General features: G+C 37.5%; 1 protein-coding gene across 6 annotated transcripts in view; it reads left to right on the plus strand.

Annotated features, from left to right (window-relative positions):
- Positions 1-19,673, plus strand: part of sash1a (SAM and SH3 domain containing 1a) — a 221,848-nt gene that overhangs the window by 137,222 nt on the left and 64,953 nt on the right. The window contains exon 1 of one of the 6 annotated variants that reach the window (XM_047387680.1): positions 18,997-19,630. The exons of 4 other annotated variants lie outside the window; for them this stretch is intronic. In XM_047387680.1, the coding sequence (XP_047243636.1) occupies positions 19,523-19,630 (108 nt within the window). In that variant the 5' untranslated portion in view covers positions 18,997-19,522. Of the gene's footprint in view, positions 1-18,996; positions 19,631-19,673 lie in introns of those variants that run through there. One more of the 6 variants, XM_047387683.1, reaches the window with a different exon arrangement.

Below are 19,673 nucleotides of genomic sequence, written 5' to 3' on the forward strand. Positions count from 1 at the left end.
ACACTTAGAAACACCTGCAACAGGCTCACAGACATTTCCCTGTTTACGTCGCCCAGGGCAACAGCTTGGCTAAGATCAGTAGTGATGTCAGCATTGATGTACGAGTGTTGGAGGGTGAAGGATGACCTCAGCAGAGGGGATGTCCCAGAGGACCCATATCAGCTGCAGCAAGCACTTTCCTTTTGCACTTTCTCACACTCTGCATCCCAGCTAATAACTAAGGCTGCCCCCACTTAAAACCCCTGCATCTGATACTTCACAGACATCACAAATCATGGTGAAGGTCTGACACACATAATAAAAAGACACGCACCTCACATCTGGTGCTGGGAATATTTGGAGCAATGGGAGGCAGATGGCTAGGGTTCATTTTAGGGGCCTACTCTGATTGATAAAATAAATTACTTCCGTTATGAATGAAACAGTTATATTTTAGCACTTGCAGTGTAATTTTCAGCATCAATAAAGTATTTCCTACAGATATTGTTCTCAAAGGTTTCAGGCCAAGGTCACATTTGAAGGATAAAACTTTTCCAGGCCTCCCATCTCAATAAGAATGAGTGGAAACAAGTAGCTCATGGTAGTTAAAAAGCATCATAATGTAATCAAAATACAAAATTCTTCCCAGTTTCCTTAATAATTTTACTTTTTTCTTTTGGAGACTAATTTTTAGATTATTTTGTCCTCTGGATTAAATTTTCAAAATAAAATCAAGTAGTAGATGCACTTTGTAAAAAAAAAAAAACTATTGCAAAAAAGATTTTGACACTACTATTGGCTTAATGACCCCTGTCCTAGACAACTTAAAAAATAAAGATAACAACAGCTATCTAATTGGGTAATTTGAAAAACAAAACTTAAATGAAAAGACCGGAACAGAATTTTATTAACAAACATGTTTTGCAAATGTTCCTAATGTGTAAATGTTAAATTGATTTTAAAGAACAGGGTTTGAGGTTTTTAATGAGAAGCATCCTCTTCAGTTTTCTACAGCAGTGTTTCTATGTTGATATCTTGGCTTAAATTATCTGAGCCCTGTTTGGTTAATGTTGGCAAAGTCCTATCCAACTCAAACAACAGTCATTAATGAATGGTTGCTTCGTTCTTGGACATCTCTGCTAGCAGACATGAATAGAAAAAAGGCAAACTAAACACACCCATTGATGTAGATGCTAAATGTGTGTATATATGTGTTTGGGAAAAAAAATACAAAGTTCTTTCACTTGCATTCAAGACCGTGTCTTGGACTCTCTTGATGTTTATTAAATTTAGAACTGCAATAAGATGGTGATCATAAGCCAGAGATCAAAAGTCAGTACTTAACTGATCCCCTCTGGAATGGATTTCCCATTGGAAGGCAGATGTTTTGATCCCAAAGGCTGGAAAACACACCCGACAGAAAATGTGTGTGAAAGGCAATTGAGATTATTGTAAAAGTTTTGGGTTGCTTAGCAGATTTGAGTAATGTATTTTGTTTTTTTACCTCAAAGTACTTTCCTTAACTCTTGTCTTCATGAAACCAGTTTTAGAAAATCATAAAATTATCCAGAGGATTTAAGGAGGGAACCTAAACCGTCTGGACTAAGACTAAGACTAATTTATGACAGTAGGGCCATTGGGTGATATAAATTAAAATGGCCTTGCCTTAACTTGACCTTGACACAACTGAATGTATTATTTGTGCTTTGCCCCAGGGGGAGCTCTTACTTCAACTGTGGATTTTAAAACCTTTATCGTCTCCTTCCTTTTCTGACCCTAAAGCCCTGGACTCCCCTCATTTAACCTATTTTACTTTCTTATAAGCTCTCTAAAAAGTATATTTTTAAGGGGTATTCCTTTTGAAGTTTGCACGACTTTCTTTTAATGTTATACTAAGGAGCATTCAAAGATTTAATTTACATGCAATGAAAAACGCTTTTTTCCCCACCTTTTTATATGCCATTACATCATAGGTCAGAGTTAGACCACAGCTGTAAACATGTGTCCACCACATGTGCTTGGCTTTCTAACACCAGGCATTTGCCTGTATAAACACATAGAATCAGATGTCTCGGAGAGGTTGGGAGTTAAGAAAATGATGGGTACAGCATAAATCTGGCTGAGTTTCTCCCAGCTCCACCTAACTTTCAGTGTCAGACATTGCAACTCACAACTGTACTATTGTTGATGCTGTTTGAGGGCTCTTCAGTTATGCAATTATTGCTTTTAAAGCAATAGTTGAGAATTTTTTAATAAGATCATGTTAAAACATAAGCAGGTAAAATCCTACCTGCTCAATAGCTCTCTTGGTGACCTCATAGATGCAGATCAGTTGGTCCTGAAGTCTGAAAGCTAAGATCGAAGTGGACTTGAAACAACTTCAGTCTTAAAAACGTCATAGCCTATGCTAACACCATTTTATAAACATTTAAACTTTTGTTATGGCTGCATTGGACAGTGATTTACAAAGAATCCAGTGAATATTTACACAGAAAAAACACCATTGATCTTCCTGAATTGTATTGAAAGTAGCGCATGTAAAACATTTATAGTCACAGTAACTTCCAATGGAAAAGTAAGGGATGGTGAAACTGAAGAAAATAGTGTTCACTTAAATTGCTACTCTAATTGGAAACATGTTCTGTTTCTTAGTACGTGTTTCATGATGGAAATTCATTGATGGTGCACTCCCTTCAACCCTTTCTGTGAAAATAATCACTGACTTCTTTGCAAATAACCACCAAATATTAACAACAATGATGGTTTAAAGGTTTGTAAAATGTTTACATAGAAGAATTTTGCTTCTGAACCCAGCTAATTTGGATTTATACTCAATAAGGACAACAAGAAGTAACTATTTAACCTAAGGTAAGAAATTAAACACTTTTGAACACATTAAACACATCTTTCGAACATTTGATGGATTTATTTTTATGGCTTTGATGATATCTGTAATTTATAACTAGAAGAAGCAACACTACATTCCATAAAGGGAGTTTAATATAACCTTTTTTTATCACATCTCATTGTGTTTAAAACTTGATGTAAATACCAGACTTTACATAATCACAGTTTAATCACTCTGTCTCCAGAAATACTACAGATAATGACGCCTTGTTTCTGACTGTTTGATCTCTTCATTCCCACAGATTTATTGTTCACAGTTAAATTGGTTATGATGTGTATTTTTTTTATTTTGCCGTTAATACGAAACAATAATAACCCTGTGAAGGCAAAGGAAGGTAAAAACCATTCTACAAAAAGCCAGCTTTGCACCACAGAATATGGATCTTTTGGGGGGTTTTTTAGCCAGCATTGGCTCACCATCAAACCCTGCAGCTCAAAAACGTCTCTGCCAACACCAGCCCCCTGTGACTGTAAAAGTGTGTGTGTGTGTGTTTGTGTTTGGACGTCCTTTAGGTACGCCGTTTGTCTGATACCATCCTTTATGTATTTTTTTGATTTGTTTCAACATGTTTTCTGACCTGCTAGATCAGTTCCGCTGCTTTTTTCAGTGTTAAAGTTGTAGTTCTCTCTAAATATCGGTCCAAATTTCTGTTCTATTTGAAAACGAATGTTTTTATTTATGTTTTCAAATTGTAAAGAATGAATTTAAAGTGCATTTTCTTAATCATATCATTGGCTTTTTAAGCATGTATTTATGTTCACCATCCATTATTCAAGTATCCAGATAAAAAAAAAAACAGTCTAAGGCCCTGTCTCAATACCCACACTACACTCTAAGCCCCTCTATGAAGTGTGTACTTTGTACAAGTGCACGTAGGGGTTGAAGTGCGCAGGTTACAAGCGTGCAAAATCGGAGAATTGGGACATCAACTTGCACCTCTGCACCGTAACTGCAACATCAAAAAGGGCGGGAACCGGTGCTGTTTTCACAGTTTTGCTGCTAAAAAAACATATTTTAAAACTGCAATAAGCAATTGTTTTAAGGAGAAGAAAGTGCAGGAAGCAAAGGAGGCTTTTACCCCAGACTCTCGCTGCGCCAGTGTTTGTTTGTAAGGTAACTTCAGTGTTATGGCCTACTGACTGCCTAGACTCACTCTGAACCCAGTGGTATCTTACAATGTTGAGCCTGGAAAACCAGTAAAAAAAATATTTGTCGGCTTGCTGTCTAAAGTTTACGCAGTTCTTATTATTCTGATTTGATGGTTGATTACATTGATGGTTGTGATTGGTTTTTGCTCAGAACGTCATCAGCAGCAGTGAATTGTGGGTAATATACTTAGGTGAAGTCCGCTTAGATGCGCGCATAGCCGAAGTGTGGATTGAGGGCACAAAGGGGCCGGGGCTAAGGACCACTCTGGAGAATTGGGACACACTACGCACTCGAACCCATCAACTGGAACGTGCAATTCAGGGACACAAGGATGGATGTGCGAGTATTAGGACATAGTTTAGATTAACAGCGCCCTTCTCATTCATTGGCATCCCTGGTAAAAATTTAAATGGTCGTCATAGAGACTTGCTGACCCGAAGTTGCCACTCTTCAGTTGTCTAACAGTAAACGTATTAAATTCTTCTTGTCTTGCCTTGTTTGTTACAGTTTCAGTTGTTTTAAACTTGTTATTTATGCTGTAGATATGCACAAGTTTGGATGAGTACTTGAAAGTCATGTTCTTACATCTTTGCCATTTTGAGGAGTTGCATAGAAAAATAAGCCTCTGTGTCACATCATATTTATACCCTACAGAAACAGGATGTTTGAGATTGCTGATTAAAAGTTATCTAAATGGTAAATGAAATGAACTTGTATAGCACTTTTCCAGTCATACTGACCACGCCAAGCGCTTTACACTAGAGCCACAATCACCCAGACACAGTCACTAACGCGCACACATTCATACAGCGATATGCAGAGTGGTAGTGCCTTGCCCAGGGGCACATTGACATGTGGCAGGAGGAAGCTGGAATCGAACCCACAACTCTCAGATTGCAAGACAACCACTCTTTAGTCGCCTCTGAAGCTTTGGTCAACTAAAATGGAAAATATAACAAAAATGCTTCAGGTGAATTAGTTTTACAGGAATCAGTAAGGGTGAAAATAAAGTAACACTAGTGATTTTGTTAAAAATTATTTTTTAACATTTTCCACTGATTTATGTAACTTTACTAAGGCCGAAGGTTGGATTTATAAAACCTTTTCTATCTAAAATTATGTTACAGATGAATTAATTCAAAAACATTTTGACACATCTTTAAAAATGTGCCAATAATTGTGGATGTAAAATCATATATTAAGGAAGTTGTGCAGAGCTGAGACAGGACTGTTTGCAGACCAGTGCTCTTTCATCCAACATTAATTCAGTGTCAGTGAACCTATTAACCTTTATACAGCCTCTGGTCTTGCTTAGCTGTCTTGGATCCAGGAAAGCTCTCCTCTTCCAGAAAGGTGATGGGTTAGTAGACCAGTCTGTTCACTGATGTACTGACTGGCTCCTAACTGGAGGATAAGAATTGAAAACCACTTATGATCACTGACCTCTATCCAGTATTTGTTTAGATTATTATGGTGTTTTGCGTGTTTGTATTTGATGAAAATTTGAGGGGATGTGAATGCCAGGTAGCAACAAAGGGACTGAGATGGTGCAAAGCAGAGAGGTGTTTTAATTAGCTCCCAGAAACTGAAGGAGAGCTTTCAGATAGGGACTCCCCACCAACTCATAATGAGCTCTGGTTAGGCTGAAGCAACCCTCATCACAGTTTCTGTCAGGGATTGGGCAATTGCCATAGTAACCTTTAAGTCTTTTTTGCCTCAAAGGTTTTACATACAGCCATTGAAGATACAGAGTTTAGTTTAATTTCTTTGGACAAATGAAAAAGGTTACTGCTGCATTTATCTTTTACATAAACATATATGACAATCCTACAAACCCCCCAATGCAGGAAAGCGAAACATCTAGTCCAAAGGAATTTATTCTCCGTTATCAGTCTTTACTCCAAAAATTAAAGTGTGACATTTGTTATACACTTTAAATGCCAAAAAGGAGACAAACAATGGAAATATACAAATATACAAAAATACAAAGATGATCATGCAAATGCTTTATATCAGCTGTGTGCAATGAGCAAAAAGGCAAAGTGCAAATTACACAGTAAGTAAAATGATCTATGGAATGATTTCTCCGATCTGGAGGTCCTGCATTTTACACTTCTGTACCTCTGGCCTGAGGGAAGAAGTGTGAAGAGTCCATGCCGAGGGTGGGTGTGGTCTTGGAGGATGGAGGCAGCTCTTCTGTAGACCCTAAGTGGTAGATGATCTTTTCTGCTGTCTTCACCACTCTCTGCAGGAGGGCCGTGCAGAGACCACTAAAGGGCCAGGTGCTCAAAATAAAACAAGGGCACAGATAGCCTGATTCTTGGGTGGAATATTAGCAAGAATCTCATCCAGCTTTTACACTTCAGTGTACTATGATGTACTACAAAATGGTAAACATTGAGATATATAATCAAATCTAGGGAAAACTATAATATACCACACAACACCAATTATATATATATTAAATATTTCATTAGAGACCTAGGCCACCAGACATATTTTTACACATATACACTGTTGGAAAATATAAACACAGGGGCACAATACAACTTTTTAGTGTACTGTAATAAAGTGTACCCTAATAATAATTAAAGCAGCCTGGATGTTCTGTAGTTACAGTGGAAGTGATGATGGTCCATTCAGAACAGCACAGGTGTATCAAACTTTATCATGGAACCTTAGTGTTACATGTCACCATGAGAAAACATAAAGCCTACTGACACTGATAACTGACCATCAAATTTTAGGTTAAACCTCTTCTATTTTGTTGTGTTTATGTTTTATGATTACTTATGTACATTTTATTCCTTCCCTCTTTTTTTTCTTGGTCTATTCACTCTTTTTCCTCATTGTCTAACCTTCCCTGTGTTGACTGCAGCTCAGTGTCTCTTGTTATTTCTCTCTCTATCTCTTTTTGTTCCTACCTGTTGTACTCTTTCCAACCCAGTTGGTTAACAATCCTCTATCTTTGGTTGCTTCAAGCAGCTTATTCCTGGTTTGTTTGACACCTTTGTTTACAGTGTATCTTGAAACTAAAACAAAACATATGAATTATTATCTAAAAAATAATTTAAAATGCACTACTTAAAATTCACCCACTACTATCTAATCAGGCTCCTAAAAATCAGTCATTATACATTTATTGAATAAAAAATATAATAACATATTTTTTAAATCATCTCTTAATAAACTGCAACATAAAAATCCACATTATTAGTTGAGGGGACACATTTTGAAAGAAATGTGATAAAATTTACAAATTGATTTGTTAGTGACAGGCTATTTACTTCATTCTACCCTTTAAAACAGCTGATTGATAGATGCATAACTGCATTTTCATTGGCCCCAAAAAGGTTAAACATATAAATTGCAGCACCAATGCATCTCATCAACACACATCTCCTCACAGTAGCTTTTCCAGGAAAATTATAGTGATACTGCCTAGTGAAAGTTTTTTAGACAAATACAAAGTATTTAGCTAGCAGCTAGTTCATAATGCAACAACAATAGCTTCTCCTCACCTGTCTCCTCCCACTCAGAGAGTGCAACGCCCTCTCCTTTCTTTCTCCCCCTGCATGTATGTTGTGTTTTAGCCGCCTCGCTCAGACTGTTCCTCCGTCTGTGATGAGGCAGATACGATACAAAGTTGTGATCTTGTCTGAAAGGTTTAATTTCTTATACATTTACTCACTTATCAGTTTATTAACCAACAACCGTCTTGGATTATAGACGAAAAGCGACATATACTGGGCTCTGCTTCTTTAATTAATTAGGCAAAGGGCAGTTACTGCCCGCGTCACAGGGGATAAAGGCCAAAGGTAACGGGGTGACTTCGGGGCATGGTCATGTCATCTCTCCTACGAAATAACATTAAATAGCATTAATACATGTTTTCATTGGGTGTCAGAGAAGGGCATATATGATTGAATAAATAAATAAATCTTCTGACCAAAAGGGCACTTTTGGGCAAGGAGCAAAAGGGGCAGATGCTCCAGCCCCCCTCCCCCTCTGCACGTGACTTCTCTGCAGGCATTTTCTGCCCACTGCAGTAGTGCTGCCATACCAGACTGTTATGCTGCTGGTCAAGACGCTCTATACAATGCAGCTGTAGAAGTTTCTAAGGATCTTCGGAGACAAACCAAAGTTTCTCGGTCTCCTCAGAAAGTACAGCCGCTGCTGAAAACAGCTGTTGTTTATCTTCACTTCATGTGAACACCAGCTTTAGTTGTTTAAGGACACAGAGCACAACTTCAAACCTCTTCAAACCAACGTTTTTTAAGTAATTTGTAAAATCCACAGTTTTGTTTATGGAATTTTGTGGCTTGACATTGACACTGGGTTCATATTTTGCGCGCAGGATGATCTGCTAAAGTGGGGAAATTCCTGTAAAAAGCAAGGGCTGCAGTGGTTAGGTTGAGTTTGCTTTATAATTGTGTGGTTGGGTTTAGAGTCAACAGTCATCCAGCTGGAGAGAAGCTGTACATAGACTCAAATGCAAACATAGAAAAGCATGTTAACATTTTGCACTTAATGATCCTGTGGCGAAGCTGCTGATTTGGGGCCCAGCCATTCATACAAAATGTTTCTTGAAAGAAGAGACGTTTTTTAAACATATTTTAACTTTCAAAAGATATCTTGAAATCATATATTGTGAAGTCATAAAAGTTGCACCAAGATGAACTGCACTCTTAAAGCAGAATTTCAGGTTTATGGCTGGAATGGTCTTAATTAAAACTGATGCAATAGAAGCATCTGATTTGAAGACAATGAATCCCACTTCCTTTTTTGATGTTTAAAATTGAAGTACCACAGTATAACTTGACTGATGAGATACATGATTATGTTGATGATACCTCTGCAGTAATGACTTTATTTACAGTATATTCACCTGTATGAATAAGATTTTTTTTTGTACAGCATTTATTTTACCAAAGCCATTTACTGTAATGTGCAAGTGACCAAATCCAGTGTATGCAACAGATTGTGTTTCGTGGGTTGTGTGTGTGAAATATATGGTTGCAGTGTGGATTCTGACAGTAATTATAGAAGTCTGTACCACAGCAGCCTGGAGCTGGCTCAGTAACAAGTCATTATAACATCTGATACATAACCAAATGTCAGCTGCGTCTGCAGCATTTGCTGCTAGCAACAAGATATAAATCAACAGGGAGAGCTGAGCTTTGTTTGCTTTTGCTACATAACTTTTTATATATATATATTTTTTTTTGTTATGAAATAATTAGTTTGAGTTTTACTTATTTTTAGAAAATATTTGCAATTTCCATTCATCCTAATTATGTGGTGTTTTCCAGTGTCAGTTTCAGTGTGTGACAGGAAAAATTGTGCCTTACAAAGATTTCAGTAATTAATCTAACTTTTTTAGAGTTGCATTCTATTTTTTCTACAGTTATATGTGTTCAGATTTGTAATCAGAAGGCCTTGCACTGCATGTGTACTTTTCTGAGTTCAATATGTTAGAGCACAACCAATACTTGTTGCCTTTCTTTAAAGCAACAAGTATTGGTTGTTCACTAACCAGTAGCAATAAAACATCTAAAACGTAGTTATTCCATGTTAACCTTTGTAAAACATGAGTAGAGCAGGAGACACTAGGCCTATTTACCCTTGGGTTGCTGGTTGCAACATTTACAAAGCAATCCTGCTTTGTAATTGTGAGCTAAAAAGTCCATCCATGCCAATGTTCCTGTTTGTTTTGGTTTTGCAAACCATAGCAGAGAACTATAAACCTGAGCTTTGGGTGAAACTACAAGGCATAATTATACAGTGTGTTCACAGCACACATGGTCATTAATAACATTTAGGCCAAGCCTATTTTTACAGTTTCTAGCTTAGAGGCTAACATATGGCAGACGGGGTGACTGTGTATAACAGGATGTACATCTAAGTTTAATAGACATTGCCCTGGCTGGACGGGCAGGGCGTTTCATTTGTTCTGTGGTGTGTAAGTATATCTGACAACAGCAGGGGGAACCACACTGTCCTGGTGTATCAACTCAAACTCAGTATCATGTGAATGGAGACACTAGGAGTAAGACGAACTCTGACAAATTTTTAAAAAACAAGGCTTATAATAAAGCAGTACTACATCATTAGTGTTTCTAGACATTTTTATGTTAAAGGTGCAATTAGTCAGTTTAGTTAATTGGATCTTATTCTACCTTTATGCCACTTAAAGGCAATTAAATATTTATTATACTGCCTTGCAAAAACTGGAGTATTCTTGCAGATTAATTAAAAAAATTTAATATATTTCAAAATTTCTTAAACCAACCATATTTTCTTAATTTCAGAGTACATTGTGTGATTTTTGTTATTTGACATTCTTAAATAAAATTTGATTTAAGTATTAGTAGCTATAGACTGTATGTACCTGACTGCTGTGAAGTGCCTTGAGACAACATGTGTTGTGAATTGGCACTATATAAATAAAACTGAATTGAATTGAATTACCAATATTACAATATATCAAGGTTTAAAAGAGTTTGCCAAACCACAAAATAAATGCTGTTATGCTGTTTCTATTTTTTAAACCCCTTTTAATGAGATGGCAGATAAAATGCCAGAGTGACTAGAGTTTTCTCTGCCTGTATGAATCATAATGCAATGCAGAACTTCCTCTCCTCCACCTGTTGCTGCACACTGTCAGTTAACTGGCTGAAAGGAGACTACTAGATTTTTATCTTTCTTACAAGAAATAATATATATATATATATATATATATATATATATATATATATATATATATTTTTTTTTTTTTTTTTTTTTTTTTTTATGTTTCTGGTTGTGACAAACACAAACTCATGGCATGGAAACTAAAATACCCATGTCCATCAATCTTATTAGGGTGACAATGCTTTTGAAACTGTGCAAATGCATACGTTCTGGCAATTTTTCAATCATGCTCATCATACCCTGGGAGTCCATAGATGTGCCCATAAAGGTTTGGGAGAGTCTGAACCTCTTACATTCATTTTTCACACTGTGAAACCGGATAACAACAGTACATCTCATCCAGCACACTAACTGAGATGACACACTGCACATTAGCTCAGAGCCTGGCAGTGCCAAACAGCTACCAGCCAAGTCATATGACCTCTGACTAGAGTAAGACCAATCCATCTGCTTCATCTACACTCATACAAACATGCAAACAAACCAACATTCAGAGAAGTAAACAGCGGACATAAATTATTTTGAAAATATTTTGTCTTTGTTAACAACGGTATTTGCAAAACCTCCTGTGAATCATTGAGAACCCTGTGAACTACAGGGGTTCCTTTGAATTCCTGTGTCACAGTAAAATGATGCGGATATCTAGATTTGATATTCCATGAAAGTACCCACCCACTTCCTGATGGGTTTCACTGGCATACCAAACACAGTATTCACTGTTTGTGAAGTGTTAATGTTGTTTGTTCCTGTTCACAGCAGGTCATCATCACACGCATCTCATACCCCAGATAAATCTTCATACCTTCATCTGTTTACTGTTGTGTTCAAATATATTACTTTGTCTCTTTATCTTACACTCCTCAGTTATCTTTCTCCCCTGTTGCCCAGAGCTAAATCCATTGTTGAAATAAGAAATTAAGATTTCTCCAGATTTTAAAAGAGTGTAGGTGTAAGGCTTGACTACCCTTTGAAAGGTGAAACCTAGAACACACAAACAATAAAAGCCAGTGGGGGTCCCCTGAAGCTTTGTTTTTAGAAGGAGCACCAAAGTGTTGATTTAATTTAATGTACTGCTTAACTGACTGTGTGCATGTGTGTGTGCTGGGGAGGATTGAGGCAAGGAAACAGTAATTAGTTGTCATGCTAATTGGACCTGGTTGATAACTCCCTCACATGCGTGGAAAGCCCAATGGGCCAGACCAGCCTGCTCATTTCACACAAACATGGTGGAATACACAAAAGAACACAAAAAGTATTTGCAAAAATAAATATAGAACCACAAATGCTTGAGTTCAACAGTTGAAAGAAAATGCCCAGGGACTGTCAGAACTTTACAGCTAAATTAATGGTGTGAATTTCTTGATCTGAGTTCTAGTATTTGTCAAAAGAAAGCAGTTTAGGTGATCACATCCAATTGCATTTGTTTAACGCTATAAATATCCATCTAAAGGAACAGAAACAATATACAAACATGTTTGAAAAAAGGTGTGGTAATCAATGCTGTAGTAGAGAAGGGTTAGGGGTCTTGGATCCTTATCAACCTTGAGGAGGGTGCAGGCTGTACAACACAGTTGCTAGACTGCTATCAATCACTATCAAACTACTGAGTATGTAATTTGCATCAGTGATGTGTGGTCCGGTACAGCATTCCTTAAATGCACTGGTTGGGTCCTTGATGTCAATCCGCCATGCTGTAAATCTTTCTGCTGTTATGTTCTTGACTCCCTTTGGAGATATTTCTGAGCCCAAGGGTCACTGACCTTCAGCTGGGGTCACTTTCACTATCAGGGGAGGTTCAGTCCTGTTTTGCTTTAATGATACCTACATTTCTTTGTATCTGGATTTATTTTTCTGTTTTTGGGTTGTGATCCTCCCAGTGTCATTTTCTCTTAACTTAATATCTAGTTACTGCTTATTTTTAAAGGTTTATTTGGTGAAAATGAAAGTCTGGGTTTGTCTCTCAATGTTACAACTGAAAAATGTTGCGGGCTTGAAACTTAATATTATGTAATCAGTGTTATACACTTATTATAACTTCTTGGTTTTGTCATTATTTTTTCTATCTCCTGCTGAATCTCCAGTGTGATAATAGCCAGTGTTGAAGTTTCTGTGAGTCTTTGAGATTATCTAGCCTGTGGGAATATTTGAGAGGCTAATGAAGGAACTCAAGTGGGAGATTAGGTGATTCTTTGTAACTTAACTCTTGACTCCCTTGACTCTCCGATATCTGTGAGACAGATATCTATACTCCTGTCTTTATAAATGGATTATGAGATTGAAATTTACAAACTTTATAAACTCTATCTTTTTTCCAATCCTAAGTTTACTTCTGAAAGCTGTCTTTAGCGTCTGAATAGTATGGTTACCGTTGTTGGCATTACTAAAACCATATTCTCTAGAGAATGTAGACCATCATTTTAACTAAGATTTTCAAACGGTTTCTAACATTTTGAAATCCAGTATTTTCCATCACAGACAGAAGCTGAAAACTCAAATGGTTAAAAAAGACCAACTTTGCTGTACTTGTTTAGCCTTCATGTTATCTGCTTCAGATCTCACTCTCTGACACTCAAATTGAACTCATAAATTTCAGGCTGGACCTGCTGTAGCTTAAAGGTGCATTCACTAATTAAAGAAAGATGTTTGTAATGCTTATGCCTAGCTGGTCACCTTTCAGAGTCTATCAAGCTGAGAACTAGCTGATTTCTGCATAGGTGCATTCTGATTCATTGGTTACAGTTGTTGGACAAATCCTGAACATGCTTTTAATCCAGCTGGAAAGCCAGACTGACCAAAATGTGAAAGTAGCCTAAATGTATTGGAAAATTATTGTTAACAGAAATGCTTTTCCAAAATAACCAGTAAGATGCAGTGTAATGCCCGAGACTTAGGTTAACATAACATACTGGATCATACACTGGAAGGTGGTAGTAATTACCAAACATGACTTCACTTATTTGTACATTGTAGCCCTCAGGATACTGAGGGAAAACATGCTGCTACAGGTGCTGGAAAAAATGTTGGTTCAGGATGTTTTAGCAGGTGTATATGTAGTTAAAACCACAGTGTAAAAAGGGTGTGCAAAACTAGAATATGTGGCAATGAAAACTGAATGCATTAATGCATTAAAAAGGAAAATCCCAACATATAATGGCATTTCTGTTAGCAATTGCTGAAATTAGTAGAATTGCATGTGTGCCTTCTTGTCTGGCAGTGCAGAACCTTGATCTGAACTGTGAAAAGTGGGAAAGATGGGCGCACGCATACAGATTCAAACATCAGCAGTGTTTGATGATCATTTACTGAGTCAACAGGCTTCTCTCTCTTCTCCCTAATAGTTTGACCCTTTAGTTTGTGGCACCCTAGGTGGGAGTCATATTGTTTTGCTTTGGGCAGACACTTTTGTTTGTAAAAAACATATTTGTGCAAAGGAGCGTGTTTCAAGTTTTTCAAGCATTAAGGATCATGTCTACAAATTCCAACATGGTCACTTCTCCAAAGAGGAACACTGTTGGACACATCAAACTCTAAGCAACAGTATGGACCCACTGCCATTTACAATAGAAGCCTTACCAGCCTTTGCTAATGCCCCACCAACATTACAGATTAGAGGTTGACAGTGCAGACCTCCCACACTGTCAAATCGCTGCCCAACAAAGCTGCTCTTGTGAGGGAGTGTGTATTTCTGTGTGTTTAGACTATAAGCAGGACACTGTTGAGCAGCGTCCACTCATCCAAGACCTTTAAAAGTCCCTCCTCACCTACACAAACTTTGAAACCTGATATTGTGTGCAAAAGAATGCGGGGTGCCAACAAAGAAGGGGTTCAGCCTTTTGAAAGTTCTCCTGCACTGGCAGTGATGGCTGGAGAAGATGTCAAAATCTTTAGTTATTAAGTATACGTTTTTAGGCTTTTATTTATTGCTGTCTTTATGCTAAATACATTGAAGATCTTGGTGATTTACTAGACTTTACCTAACGAAAGGTAAAAACATTGATCTCATTAACATTAATCCCCAACTAGTTAAATTTTAATTGAGTTTTTAACAACAATAAAATCTAAAGGGGTATATGCTCTAGGTCTTATAATTTGATATTATTTTGGTCCAGACTTAAAATCAGAGTCACTACTATTACTTGAATATACTTCAAACTGACCAACTTTGTGGTTTTAATCATATGAAAGCTGAATATAGAGTTTGGAGGGGTAGAAGTGGTTATTAGACAGCTCTAGTGGGAAACTGTTGTTTTCCTGTCTTGGGTAGATCTACTTGAGGCATTTTTTAATAACAAGTACTTAAATGCCTATGGGCTTTATTTAAAGAGCAGAAACATTTCAGCCCTGCATTTTTTGCATTTTTTCTGACCTCTGAGTTCTATGGTGGATTAGGCAAATTAAATCAGTTGACATGTGAATGTTTCTCGTTGCTCACAGGTTGGGGAACCTTTGCTGGTCTCTCAGCAGTCTATGGAACATGCTACCAGGAATGTTAATGTTACACCTTTCTTTCTTTTTGGTCATGGGTGCTTTTATTTAATTTTAAGAAGATAATCAGGGATTAACATTTTATGGCTCAGTGTTACTTTCTTACCATGTTCAAGACCTTCTGTCCTCATTTGTGTTTGAGCTTTCTTTATCACCACCAACATGTCATGTGCAATGTCTGCAAATCTGATTGAAACTAGAATGAATACCTGAGTTAACACATTGTGATTCCTGGTTTCTAAGCATATGGAGATTAAATGTGAAATGATTAAGTCAGAAAGGCAGAAATAAAATGCTGGGAACACCCAACCATCAAGAAGTGTTTTTTGCTGCAAGCGCACAGCAAAGGCAGCCATCTACACCTTAATGTTAGTAGAACAAAGAAAGAAAGCTAACGAGAACATTACCATTGAACACCAGACTATAGAAGTAGTGAACTGCTTTAAATGTCTAGGAATCAGACTGGACAATCAACTCACCTTCAACCAATATGCCACTGACCTCCAGAGAAGGTAACAAAGACTTTCTGCTATTGGAAAACTTAAATTGCCCTCTTCTCCTGATTCTCCACCAGAGCATTGTAAAAGTTGCTCCATGGTTCCACCTGCATTTACAATATGGTATTGATCTTAAACCAGTCCAAATACACACATCTCTTATCTACCATGTTTATTGGACCTGAACAACAGGTGCATTAAAAAATGCATTTCTACCAGAACGGGTCAGACCATCTCACGTTTACTAAACTGTCACCTGAGCTTTGAGGGGTTTTGAGGGGTCAAAATATTTCCCCTAGCTTCTGAAATAAATAACCTCAAAATTTACCCAATGATTTCTAGCAAACATTCACTTATGGGGCCAATATTTGTGAGACATGGGCTAAAAAATGAGCCCCAGATGGGATTGTCCAGGAGTTGTATAATGATATGCCTTAATAGGATTCATGCAAACAACTGGTTAAAACGTGGGACCCACATGGGTCCCAGAGGTGTTGTGCATCTCAAGTTGATTTTCCTAAAACCAATTTGAGAACAAGTTAAGACCTTGAACGCCCACTGGTTTGTTGATTGTGGTGGTAGTTATTCAGCCCAAGTGGATACAAGAAGCCCATTGTGAGCCCAGGCACACATAATGCTCATCCAGACTGCACAAACTCCATATGGGGAACATACAAACCAATTAGGTGGGTAGAGGAACTCAGTGCTGGGAAAACCAAAGTAATAAAAACAAATGAAAGTGCATAGTATCAAAAGGGAGGTCAATTTTAGGCTAACTGTACCACATTCACATATTAAGCAATAAAAAAAAGCACCTTCAAATCAGTTACTCTTCTATCTCTACTCTTCTCCTAGTAAGATATTAGCATTACAAACAAATTAGTATAAATACTAGTAATCATTATCCCTCAAGTGCCACAATGCTTATGTTCTAATGCCGCATTTGTCTCAGAGGTCAGAGCTCGGATCTGGGAACAGCCCTCAAACCCATGTTAAGCAAGTTTTTGCAGCAACTCGTGAAAACCATAGTTTGATATATGTTGTGGTGCAAATTGCTGCAAGCCAATAAGTCTCATGACTTTATGCTTTTAAACACGGAACCATAGGTAATATTCTAATAAATAGCTCATACCTAACCCTTTTACCAATGTTTGTGTGTGCTGCAGCCAAATGCTTAACTAAGGGCTGCTTGACACACCGTAGCTTTCCAAGTTGGGCTTCCAAGTTGCACTTTTTGACTGGGAAGTCTGAAATCTATGTTCTGAGTACAAATAGAGCACACTATAAGTGTTGCTTGACAGACAATGGCTATAGTGATAGTTTTTATGCCAATTAGCTATATACAGTCATTCAACACATAAGAATATGCATTCTGATAAGGCTCAATTGTCTGATTAAAGGTATATTTTGCAAATAATAACAGATATTAAACATCCTTTTCATTAAACCAACATTTCTGTATTAAAATGTTTTTTTTTATTGGTCTGATGTAATATTGTAATCTTTAATGTTTTGTTTTCATTAGCTATATTAAGTGGAAAATCCTCATAATTAACAGAAATACAGGCTTGAAAAGATCAGTCTGTGTGTAGTTAACTGATATAATGTGTTTCACTTAGTGAAATGACTGACTGAAATAAATGAACTTTTCAGTAACATTCTAATTTATTGAATATGACTGTATGAGTGAAACATTTCATATATGCACACAGATAAACAGCAAATCATATAGTCATACATGATGTAAAAATTCACATGGATGGTACAGTACTACAAAGTATGGTACTTCAGTGACACTAGTGACACACTACTGTACACTTGAACTGTTCTACTATAGTTGACAGTACACCTCACATTACACACGTTTGGACTGCAAGTGAAATTGGAGCTTTGGGGGATTATTGTGTAACTGATCCTCGTTTGCACAGTTGCAGAAAAGAATCTGGGGTGAAAAGTTTTCTTTGGTATCCTTTCTATCCTTTTCCTTTGTTACTTTTAATTTGAGTTCTTTGGCTTCATTTGGTGACTGGTCTAGTAAACGGCAAATAATGCAGCGTTTTAGGTGGAAAAGTGGAGCTGAATGAGCAAAGGGGAAACACTTTGCTTGCAGCCTCTCCATCCCTGGTTGTGTCACAAGACCTGGCAGCTGGAGCTGCTCTGAGAAAATGCACTCTTTACAACAACAGTGGGAGCCAGAGACAGCTTCAGAACTTCTTCATTTTAAAAGAGAAGCCTTCAGGCAGGGCATGACAAATGGCTGATCAGACAGGAGAGCTATGCAATTTCATGCTTGTACATTAAGTGCTCGTCTCTGTGCTACTCATATTCAAATCATTTTGCAGCTCAAAAAACATGCCTGTCACACCACACAGCAACTACTGTTTGTGTGTGGGTGTGGGTGTGTGTGTTAATAGAAGTAGATTCTTAGTGACTAAGATGAAGTCATTGCAAAGGTGTTTTAATAAAGGTTTTGTTTTGCATCATCTACAAGCATTTGGCAGATTTGTGCAAACATAAGGAAGCTGGGCAAATATTTTTCCTATGTTCAATTTAATTGTTTTTCAAATAATCACATTAAGCTTTGTTCAAAGCTTTGTCCAACCAGTCCATTTTTGTAAATCTCCCTCAAACTCTTGAACAAACTTTGCTTCACAATCCTCTTTAACCTGCAGCTATGCCCATTGTATGGACACCTTTTTATGTCATACTTTTTTCTTCCACTAAGCTTTTCATGCTATACAGAACTCTGTGAACTCCCACTTCCTTAGCAACAACCTTTAGTGGCCTACCCTCCTGATGGAGACACAATATAGAAAGCAAAAACTGACAAGAGTATAAATTGCATGTGAAATTATTTTTTCCTGTTAAGAATAATATTAGTAGTAGTAGTAGTAGTAAAGGAAATTTGGTTCATTGCAAACAGTTTAAAAAGAAATAAAACAAATATCCAATAGGACAAGGAAGGAGAACAAATGCATATATATATATATAGCTATATACACACAAACACACACACAAACTATCAGAGTTCTCACTTTTAATCATAGAAGAGGCACTAAGTGTTGTTGATTGTATAGTGTAATAATAATACAATAAGGAGGAAGGAAACACACGCATACGTGCAATAAAACAGATGGTTTTTCTTTTTATTGGAATTATACATTAATGAGTAGTTAGCGGCGTGACTAAAGTGTTTTTCTTCCTGTTATAGGGAGGAGTGTGAGGGGGAGAGAAAGGGAGGGAGACACAGCGGGTGAAGTGAGGGGGGAGGCGCACTGTTTGGAGCTGTTGATCTGAGAATCGGCGGATCTCTCGCTCCAGCTTCTTTTTATGGAAATGCGCTTGTCTTTGCTTGTTTCGTCACTTTAGACAACTTTTTGTCACCTAATCAAAGGATTGCATTTACTTTTTGGAAACTTTTTGTGAGACGACCATAACTTCTGCTCCCCCAATCGGTTTTTTAGGGGTTTGGTTTGTGGCGGGGCACGGATCCGCGCTGTGCAACTGGTTTCAGGAGTTTTCACTCGAGTTGGGTCAGACTCGTCATATTTTATTATTGATTTAAATTGATTGTTTTTTTGTGTTTTTTTTTTTGTTTTTTTTTGTCGTGGAGATTTTGCCAACATGTCAGGACGCAGTTTATTCACCAAACCTCGAATTGTGCCAAGCAATGTTGGAACACTTAACCGGTGCGTCAACTTATAAAAACAGCCTTGGCACCAATCTCGAGTGTAGCTCCGGGTCTCAACCTCCCTGCCTGTAGGTTTAGTTTCTGGATTAACACCTTACTGCGGACACTTTTTCCCCTAACATGGAAGGCAATCAGGGGGGCGAAGCGTCCTCCGAGGAGTCACAGACAGACACCGCCGCCGCGTCTGATAGTTTCTCCCAACTGTGGACGGACGTCATGGGGATCCTGGTGAGTTTTTAGGGGGAAGGTTGACAGGATAACAAACTGACAT

The sequence above is a fragment of the Girardinichthys multiradiatus genome, chromosome 15 (genome assembly GCF_021462225.1).
Source record: "Girardinichthys multiradiatus isolate DD_20200921_A chromosome 15, DD_fGirMul_XY1, whole genome shotgun sequence".
NCBI lineage: Eukaryota > Metazoa > Chordata > Actinopteri > Cyprinodontiformes > Goodeidae > Girardinichthys > Girardinichthys multiradiatus.